This window comes from Tripterygium wilfordii, chromosome 5 (genome assembly GCF_013401445.1).
Source record: "Tripterygium wilfordii isolate XIE 37 chromosome 5, ASM1340144v1, whole genome shotgun sequence".
NCBI lineage: Eukaryota > Viridiplantae > Streptophyta > Magnoliopsida > Celastrales > Celastraceae > Tripterygium > Tripterygium wilfordii.
In genome coordinates, this window is record NC_052236.1 from 1,012,084 (window position 1) to 1,022,959 (window position 10,876).

A 10,876-nucleotide genomic window follows, 5' to 3' on the forward strand; every position below is an offset into this window, starting at 1 on the left:
TGTCCTTTGAACATTCGAGGTGAGTTTAAACTAGATTGTCAGGCCGCGTGCATGGAAGTTTCTCACCTGACGATAGGAAAATTGGTCACAAAGACATTTGTTCCTAGTTGAATCAAACTCAGGATCTCTTTGGACATTCTATTAGGGCCTAAACTAGGATCACTGAAAGACCCACGCATACAGAGAAGTTTTTCTTTGCGCATGCCTATAAAAACTTGCTCTTACTGAAAATTGAATCCCAAGATCATCCGAATCCATACAATTCGATTCTAGAGAGATTCTGCACTATCTATCAACCTATGACGCGTGGTTGAGCTGTTAAGCATGTTTTCCTCCTTCACGAAGCAAAGGGGTGATGCCTTTAATATTTCATTTGAAATATAATTATTTTTTTCTTTCAAATCTCAATATTTTATGTTAAATAAACCATGTTTTAAAATACCAATTGAACCAAAAACCGGAGGGGTCACCTATACGATTTAATAAAATATCGATTCAACTGATCGATTTTTGGTAAATACCGATTGTCCGGTTTGAAAAAATTCAAAATCGAGAAGTTTTTGATAAAAAAATAAAATAAATATGAAAATAAGTAAGTAATTTTTTTTTAAAAGAATAAAAGTTGAACCTAATTGAGATTTAAATGGTTATTTGAACTTGGATTTTTATAATTTATAATGTTATGTTGTATTTTTTTGTAAGAATGCTTGCTAATTAAAAATTAAATTTGGTAATATTATGTTTAATTTGAGATTGAGAGTGTTGTTATTATAGTTATTACTTTATTTGAATAGATTTTAATTTATAGTATTTTTCTAATATTTTTCTAAAAATTTATAGATTTTCTAAAATTTATTATTAATTATCAAAAATTTTAATTAATCAAATCGGCCGGTCGGTCAAACCGATTAAACCGGTTATAGGTGGCCCACCGGCACGATTCCAAATCCGGTTTTTAAACCCTGCCAATGGCAAGCCAAGCTTCCATACGTGGAAAACGCTTACAAGGGCATTTGGCGCGGAACCGAAGACTCTTCGATACCAGAAGTTCAATAGATTCACATTCTTTTCTTGCCGATTTTTCATTTGAATTGACACAAGAACCTGTTGCATCCGCGAACACGAAGCGAGAATGGATGAAGGGGGCGAGGCTAAGATGGGGATGTTGGAGAGCTTCATGAAAGCTCATGAGAACTCCTTCAAATCCCTCTTTCAGCGCAAGAAATCTTCCCTCAGCGAAGACGGCTTCGATTCGTCTGTCAATTCACCCAGACCCATCCCTCAGCTCTCTCCCATCGCCAATTCCGTCGTCTCCCATTGTTCCAAGTATGTGTATATCAATGAATTGAGTTCAGAATGGAAGAATTTTTTGTTGTTTCTCGCAATTTTTGTAAAATTTCGTATACATCGTTGCACAATGTTTAGGGTTGTTTTTCTTCAGTTTGATAAGCATTCTTGCCAATTTTTTTCTTGAAAATGCAGTTTCGTAAATGTATATTGTGCCATTGTTATCTGTTGTCGCAGGATCCTTGAAGTCCCTACTGAAGAGTTGCAGCATCGTTTTGACATAGAGCTTCCGGAGAGTGTTAAGGAGCTTTTAACGTATGCTAGGAATCTCTTAGAGTTTTGCTCATATCAAGCTCTACATGTGGTGACTAGACGGCCGGATTATTTGATTGACAAGGAGTTTTGTCGGTTGACATATGACATGATGCTTGCATGGGAGGACCCCAGTGTTGAGAGTGTGCCGCAAGACAAAGTTAGAAAACCTATATATTGTTACATAATAGTGTTTATAAAATGATTGGAGTTATTTTAGTTGAGATTTTCTCACTGATTGCTTAGTTAGACTTCTCAATTATTTGCCATAACACTGCTTTAACTTCTATTAAACTGTAGGAAACTCCTACTTCCAGTAACCAAGAAGTAGAGGATGAGGAAGGGTGGTCACTATTCTATTCAAGTTCCACCAGCATGGCTGTTCAGGTTCTTTTCATTACCATCACATTTGTTTCTCTAATTTGTATCACTTTTGTTTTATAGGAATACAGCACATTATCATGATATTACCCAAGCCTGTGGCCTGCTATGGTTGATGTTATCATGAAATTAGGTGTGTTTTTGGATTCAAGGCTTGTTGGTATTGACAACATTATTTTCTTTCCATAGGTTGATGACAAGAAAACTGTTGGCCAAGAGGCTTTTGTGCGGATTGCCCCTGTTTGTGCTGCTGTTGCAGATATAATTACTGTCGAAAATTTATTTGATGCACTCACAAGCTCGTCAGGCCACCGACTTCATTTTCTCATATACGACAAATATCTTCGAAGCCTTGACAAGTATGCAATTTTCTCACTGTTTCTATTATTTCTGAACAGGATTATTATATAAGTGTATGAAATATTAGTGATCAGAGATGGCATTGGTAGCATAAGAAGTGAAATGGATGTAGTGGCTGTTGGACAATGTGGCACCTAAATTTGTTGAGGGAGGGCAAAAGTACACCAGGACATGAGGATTTTGCTGTGTGCTGGGATGTAAGATTGCTTGCTGGTGTGGTTAATTGATTTCTAGGATCACTTTTGAGGATAGACTGGACCAGGAAACTATATATGAAGGTTTCCATTTTCTTTGGCTTTGAAGTGAAAATTTCATTCTCTAGATGATTTGCATGTAATAAAATCTTTTGGCATATATTCTTTGACTCGGCATTCTGCATGTTTATATTTTCTTTCTTATTCACTTTGTTGGTTTGTCCTTCCTTGGAGAGGCTTTGTGAGTGCCGGCCTTGGAATAACAAGACTAGATGTTTAGGGTTTTGCTTTTATTCTTAAACTAAGCTAATGAATATCAAAGTTGTATGAACTTTAGTTAGATGCTTCTTGGTATCGGATGCCAAGTGGTTGCTATTTGAGATGATTTTGTGTTAGAGTTGAGATCCCTGATGTAGTTTTTGAAACTACTGATGTAGAATTTGTTTAGGATTGAGCAACCAAAACCCTAACCCAAAATTATACCCAAAATTTAAGAACCCTAGGACAGAAATTCACAATTCCCAGGTCTGAAACTGGAACAAAATTCTTGAATTTTTTGAATCAAACAAAAAGTACCCTGAATCTCTGAGGTAGGGTTGGATAAACTCACCTTCTCCTCTCAGCCTCTCACCGAGCGTGTCTAAGGTATCTCTCCTATAGCAAATTTGTATAAAAACTCTCATTATTATTTATTCTTGACTTGCATCTATATATATAGACTCCTAGTAATCCTAATTACATAAGAAACTTCCTTCAAATAAAACTAGGATTCCTAAAAGTAAACTAATATGACTCCAATTATAACTAGGACTTGACTTAACAAAATAACCTAATAAAAGACTCTCAAAACAAATAACTATTACTAAATTCGAAATTCCAACATAGCTGGAAATTCCGACAATACCCTTGGTATGAAAACTAAAAGAAACTTACTTAAAATTAACCCAATAATAGACTAACTTATAAAAGTCTATATTAATGGTCCTCCTGCATCAATTTCCTCTCTCCTTCAAGAACTCGACTCCGGCGAGTAAATGGAGAAATAATTATTGATGTGGTGCTAGCTCGTTCCCATAATTCATCTTCACAAATCCAGCCGTAGGAATGAACTCGACCTCGAATTCTGAAGTGTCGAAGTAGCAAAAACACACAACCATAATCTTCATAACCTTCAACATTGTAAAGCTTAGTTCTTCTTGGTGTTAGTTCCAAAAATTGTAGTTTGTCGTCCATAATTTCACTCAAGCCAATAAACTCATCTGGAATGACAAACTCAATAAATTCTATAGGCTCCTTCAAGTTGATTTGATTGGCAGATTGAATCTTGAAATTAGGTCCTTGCATCTTAAGCATCTGTAACTTGTCATCACTTTCTTGTAAGCTTAATCTAAAATCAGATTCTGTTATGGGTAACAATTCTGGTTTGTCCACTTCTTTCCTCAAAAAGTCACTTTTCAACCTTCTAAGACTTATTCTAAGATCTGGTTGGAAAATCTTTGGGATGACACAATGTTGTCCGATGATATCTCTCATCAAAATTTCTTCCCCAACAAAATATGCCTCCTCACCAGCCTTGCTTTCTTGAAGTAGATTTTCATTGTAAAGCAAATTTGAAGATTTTTCTGCATCAACAGCTGGCTGTAATAATGCTTCAATATGTGCTCTTCCTTTTTCTGTGGCATCGTTCTTGTCCATGATGTGCTGGTAAGTTGATTCTAGGTCTACTAATTCAAAATCAGCCTTGGTCCGTAGTAATTTCACCCTTTTATCATCTTGAACAAGTAAATCTTGAGGAATGATGCCTGATTGGGTCGATAGTTCATTTGTAAACATCTTTTCCACCTCAACTCCAATGTCATCAGTTTCAATTTCTGTACTTGTGCATTCTTGTTCAATCTTTTGTCCAGAAAAAGTAGCTGATTGTACAGTGTTGGCATCACTTTTATTTACTCTAAGCTGTCTGAAATCAGTTTCTGCCACAGCTGCAAATTCTTCCTCTTTAGCTTGTCCTCGAGAACTTGGATTGTAGAATTGTTGTGTGAACTCAGATACAGAAATAGACTCTTGCTTCAAGACTGCATATTTCCCATATACTTTGCTGTGAAATTTTTGTGGTGAATACTTTTCTTGTAATAGTTTCTTCATCAACTCCCATCTTGTGATGTTCAACCCTCTCTCACGCCTATAGTCAGCTTCCACTCTGTGCCACCATTCTCCAGCTTCACCCTTGAGCTTCAGTATGACAAATAACACCCCCTCTTCTTCTGGGAACTTTGTGAAGTTGAAAAAATCTTCTAGGGATTCTAGCCACTTTGTAAAGACATGGATCTGTAGTACCATAAAAATCTGGTATCTCTAACTTCATGTACTTGTTGGCTGCACCATCAAAATTCCTTCTAGGTTCAATATATGTTTCACGATACTTAGCAAAGCGGCGCTCACTGTTGTCCAATCTTGTTATCATAGAATTAATGGACGCTGCAATAGACTCCAGTGTTACGAACTGTTTTTCCCCTTCAGAAAACAGTTTAGTCATCAGCTCGGTCTCAAAACCCTAAGTAGGCCACTCCTTGTTAACATAAACAAGTTAGAGAACTTGTAGGTTGCTCAGAACCATGCTCCGATACCAACTGATGTAGTTTTTGAAACTACCGATGTAGAATTTGTTTAGGATTGAGCAACCAAAACCCTAACCCAAAATTATACCCAAAATTTAAGAACCCTAGGACAGAAATTCACAATTCCCAGGTCTGAAACTGGAACAAAATTCTTGAATTTTTTGAATCAAACAAAAAGTACCCAGAATCTCTCAGGTAGGGTTGGATAAACTCACCTTCTCCTCTCAGTCTCTCACCAAGCGTGTCTAAGGTATCTCTCCTATAGCAAATTTGTATAGGTAGGGTTGGATAAACTCACCTTCTCCTCTCAGTCTCTCACCGAGCGTGTCTAAGGTATCTCTCCTATAGCAAATTTGTATAAAAACTCTCATTATTATTTATTCTTGACTTGCATCTATATATATAGACTCCTAGTAATCCTAATTACATAAGAAACTTCCTTCAAATAAAACTAGGATTCCTAAAAGTAAACTAATATGACTCCAATTATAACTAGGACTTGACTTAACAAAATAACCTAATAAAAGACTCTCAAAACAAATAACTATTACTAAATTCGAAATTCCAACATATCTGGAAATTCCGACAATACCCTTGGTATGAAAACTAAAAGAAACTTACTTAAAATTAACCCAATAATAGACTAACTTATAAAAGCCTATATTAATGGTCCTCCTGCATCACTGGATGTCCTCTTCCTTTAGTATTCATTTTGCTGCGAAGATGATTGTAAAGACTGACTTTGGTTGATGAATTCCTGACTTTGTTGTGTCCCAGATGCTGGGCAATATTAGGACATCCAACCCCTTTTAAAAATTAGTTGGCTGCTTAATATTTTCTTTGCTTAATTAATGGCGACGCAGATTTTGTTACATGACATGCAAGTGAGTACCAATGCGAAAACAAGTATGTCCTTGCAGCAGTTCTATTTCTGGATTTTAGTAATTCACTGCACCCTTTGGCATTAAGCATGATTATCTTCATTCTGCAAACTCCTCGTTCTGTATTTCCAGTACTGTTGGATATTTTCGTCCTCATTCTAACTTTGGCGATCCTGAGCAGTCGTAAAAAAAAATTCATATATGCCTTGGCTTTAGTAGAGAGCTCTCTACAATCTACATATATGGTTTTAGATGACTCCCTCTATTGAATTTGTTGCCAATTATCACTAGAAGTGGCAAAAATGTTGCATGATGTGTAATGTGGCAGTTAACATGTTCTATTTTGAGACTTGATTGCATAGTCATGTGTAAGATAGACAAAAGGTGTAAAGCATGACTATATGTTGCCATGTCTTTCTAGGTTTTATCTTTACTCGATTATTTGGACTTTGCAAGTGTTAACTACTCGATTGGTCATATATATTGTGTTTCTTCTTTTCAGGGTTGTGAAATCTGCAAAAAGTTCATTAGCACTTTCTAGTTTTCAGCTTGCTGAGGGTGAGATCATTCTTGACATTGATGGGACAGTTCCCACTCAACCAGTTCTGCAACATATTGGAATGTCAGCTTGGCCTGGTGAGTCACTGTGTTATCAAAAGGAGTTTCCAGTTATAATGACCTTAAATACCTAGAAGACATGTCGGATTTAGAACCATTATGAGCTGTTCGGGCTTGGTGGGATAAAATTGATTTGAGGCCCAAAAGTGGCACAAATTTCTGCAAGGTGGTGTTTTTGAAGAACAAAATAATTAAAACGTTGGGGTGGGAAAAAGGTAACTTCAGAAATTTTCTATAGAACCTCATTTTATCAGTACAGCTAATTATTGTACCAATAGTCATTGTTTAATGCTCGGCACTTGATTTCGTCTCCAATTGCCAGGGGAAAAAAAGTTTGATCGTGCGAATCAGTCCAGATTCATATAGATGGCACACATGCTGAAATATTTCAAGTTTATTTACATTGTGCACTAGTGCTTGTGTTAGGGCATCTAAGCCCATGAACTTTGCAATACCAACCATGGCCCAGTTCTGATTCCACAGAAATGTTAAATTTTTTATGCTTTGATATCCCTTTTTTGTTTCTGGATGTTGCCAGAATGAGGACCTCAATTACTATAATGTATTATAAAACAACAAACTTATGTCATTGTTATTAACACTGGGTGGAATTTCAATCAGCCAAGTTGCTTTAGAAATTTTGTATGGTTCTTGAGGCTTAGGCAAAATTGCAAGCTTGATTGAATATGCTACTTTTCCCTGGCATAACTCTTTGCTTCAGACAGCATTATGGCATGCATATAACTCAACATATAACATACTAGCTGACCCATTAAGTACATGCTTATCTTCTTGAACATCTCATACTAGTCATGAACTGATTTGTTTAAATTTATCTTGCCAGCTGTGATGCAGTATGTCAACATAATACCGTATTCATATTAATAAAATTCCTTTGGTGTAGGGCGTTTAACATTGACCAATTATGCTCTGTACTTTGAATCACTGGGAGTTGGTTTATATGATAAACCTATAAGATACGATCTGGCAATGGATATGAAGCAGGTAATAAAACAGGAATTGACAGGACCATTGGGTGCTCGTATCTTTGATAAAGCTGTAATGTACAAGTCAACAGCTGTGTATGTTATCTTTCACCATATGCCTCATAGAATTTCTAAATTTGTCAATCCTGAATTAGGCTTACAGGATATTCGTTTGTTACTTTTACAATCGTATTTGCAGGGTTGAGCCCGTGTACTTTGAGTTTCCTGAGTTCAAAGGAAGTGGTCGAAGGGACTATTGGTTGGATATATGTCTTGAAGTCCTGCATGCACACAGATTCATTAGAAAAAAGAATCTTAAGGATACACCACAAGCAGAAGTAATTGGCAGGGCAGTTCTGAGCATCTTGCGATATCGTGCTGTTAGAGAAAATTTTCACTTCTTTTCATCTCAGTACAAAACTTTACTTGCTTTTAATCTTGCTGAAACTCTTCCTGGGGGAGATATTATCCTGGAAACTCTTGCAAGTCGTTTGGCACTTCTGAATGTCAGTGCTTCCCCACGTAATGGTGCTGGGACTGCATATGTCAAACGCCACTCTACATTGTCGCCAGTTGCGCTTCTGACACTTAACCAACTTGGACTAATTTTACAAAAACATGCTGATAGTGATGGAGAAACAATATTAGTTGGGGATTTCTGTGTTGGTGAGATAAGTCCTTTGGAGTTGGCAGTGAAACAGTCAATATCAGACACAGGAAAGGCAGAAGCGGCAAAGGTGACTGTGGACCAAGTGAAGGTGGAAGGGATTGATACAAATGTTGCGGTCATGAAGGTTGATAGTAATAATATCCTATGAATTATAAATTATGTCTTTGGGGACCAAAATGACTTAAAATACAATAGGTCAATGTTACAGAGTACTAATTTATATTCTCAGAATTTTTTATCATATTAAAAATGTTGGGTCTCTTCTTTTTATACAGAAGAGAATCAACGATGGGAAAATTTTCCATGTTTCTTTTGAAAGATCCTGATTGGTCGATTAGATCATAAGAAAATTTTTTGCAACCAACAAATTAGTACTTTTTGAATAGTTGCTATGTAATGAAGCAATGCTGTCTTAAAATCTAGTTCCTAATGCAGTGGTATGTGTACTGAGCATTCTTTAATCGTTTCTGTATGTTTCATTCTGTATGACTTATTTAATTGACAACCACATAGAAGTTCATAGTTTGTAGTAATGAATATGCACAAATGAAAATACAGTCAATTTGAATATTCTTATGAAATTCTTTTGATTTTGTTCATTGTAGGAACTGCTATTTCCAGTCATTAAATTAGCCAGCCATCTTGAATTTTTGGCGTCTTGGGAAGAACCTTCAAAGTCAATGTCGTTTCTTGTTTTGACTTCATATTCTATTTTAAGGTAATTCCTCTTCTGTTGAAGTTTCCGTTTCGCATCAATTCAACTGTTCCACATCATTAGCCTCTTTATCCCGCCGAAGTGAAGATGCTATAAGTTGTGAACATTAATTTAACTGTTTGATATCATTGGCCTCTATATGTATCCTGGGTGGGAAGTGAAGATGCGATAAGAACGATGGACCTGTGGCTCAAATGTCGAGCTGTGGATCTTAAAGTTTAGACCATATTAAAGGAATAGATATAGAGGATGGTAAGATCTCGTGTAGAAAGGGCTATGCCAATTGTCAAACTGTCTTAATCTCAGAGGTGAGATTTACTGGACTAGAAAATAAGGTTAAGGGGCAGCTTTGGTAGAGGAAAACTGAGTCATCATATGGAAGACGGGGAAGGATTAGAATGTGTGTGAATGTTTTTGAATGATCCAAAAATGCCAGGTGGGACCACACATTCTTTAAGAAAATCACTTGTCTCATCTTCAATCATCTGGAGGCATAGACTGTGAGCAGATATTTGCTACTTTTCATCATGTGAACTATTCACTGCAATAAATTGCTAAATCAAACGAAGAGATGTGTAATGAAATTATCAACTATGATGTGCAGGGGGTGGATCAAGTATATATTGCCGTCTACTTTTATATGCTTCGCAGGTCTTATGCTTTGGCGAAGGCATTTTAAAATAGGGAAGCCATTAGAACCTTTTAAAGTTACAGCTCCACCAAATCAAAATCCCGTGCAGCAGCTGCTGAAGTTACAGGAAGGTATTACTCAAGTTGAAGCATTGATTCAAGCTGGAAATATTGTTCTCCTGAAAATAAGAGCTCTCTTGTTCGCTGTACTTCCCCAGGTACATGTCCTCCTTTGGTTGCTTTACTTCCACACTGCGGTATTAAGTAATACTGGATAGGGATATTCCACATTATGTCTTAAAAAAATATATTTGTCTCAATGCAAGTAGTGCAATTTATGAGAGAGTTCTTGATATCTGAAGTTCTTTTTTATGGGAGGAATTACGTCCTCCGAACATCATTTATACATATTGCATAAGTGCTAGAGTACCAGAACCATTGATAAAGCCACACGTAATAAAATATCATTCTCATGTCCATTGAACAACAGATGCATATTTTCACTGCTTTTAAATGTATTCCCAGGAATCGAATTGTCACTGCTTTACATGTCTCTCCCAGAATTCTTCTGGTTATGAGAGTCCTTCATGATCTGGGTTCTCTTGTTCAATTCTGGTTGTGAATTGGAATTTGTTTGTTGCATGTTTAAAGTTGCCAGTTGTAAGAAAATTATTTATTGGCTTTTATCGTCCAAATTTTAAAACAAATTGAGTAGAACATACCCACTTCCTGATTGCAGGCTTGAGGTGATTAGCAGATTTTAAATTTGCTTTGAGAAATCACACACTCTCTCAATTTTCAAGTCTGTGTGCAGGCTTCAGACATGGTTGCTCTGTCGCTGGTTTTTGTGGCGGCCATGATTGCGTTCCTGCCCTTGAAATGCATAATTCTCTTGATCTTTTTAGAGGCGTTCACAAGGGAAATGCCGTACAGGAGAGAAAGCAATAGCCGGTGGATCAGACGAGTAAGAGAGTGGTGGATCAAGGTACCTGCGGCTCCTGTTCAACTCATTAAACCTATTGATAATAAGAAAAAGAAACCTGTTGATGATAAGAAAAAGAAACGATGACTTCCATTTAGCTCTTTAGATCTTATTTCGTTGTACAAAAACCATGTCTTCCAATTAAATATATTTGTAATGAGAACATTTTTTTTTTTAATCAGCGTGTTTTTTGGACAACCCATTAAACCCAAACTCGGGTCAAACTAGGCACCTGTAAACCC

At 36.5% G+C, this 10,876-nt stretch overlaps 1 protein-coding gene across 1 annotated transcript; it reads left to right on the top strand.

Moving 5' to 3' along the window:
• Nucleotides 1-1,002: 1,002 nt before the first annotated feature.
• LOC119998166 lies at nt 1,003-10,809 on the top strand. The gene is made up of 10 exons (XM_038845404.1): nt 1,003-1,326; nt 1,525-1,759; nt 1,900-1,986; nt 2,170-2,339; nt 6,536-6,669; nt 7,556-7,733; nt 7,837-8,431; nt 8,913-9,025; nt 9,627-9,870; nt 10,467-10,809. Exons 1-10 carry the CDS (start codon nt 1,133-1,135, stop codon nt 10,719-10,721), a joined length of 2,205 nt encoding a protein of 734 aa, XP_038701332.1. The 5' UTR covers nt 1,003-1,132; the 3' UTR covers nt 10,722-10,809.
• The last annotated feature ends 67 nt before the right edge of the window (nt 10,810-10,876 follow it).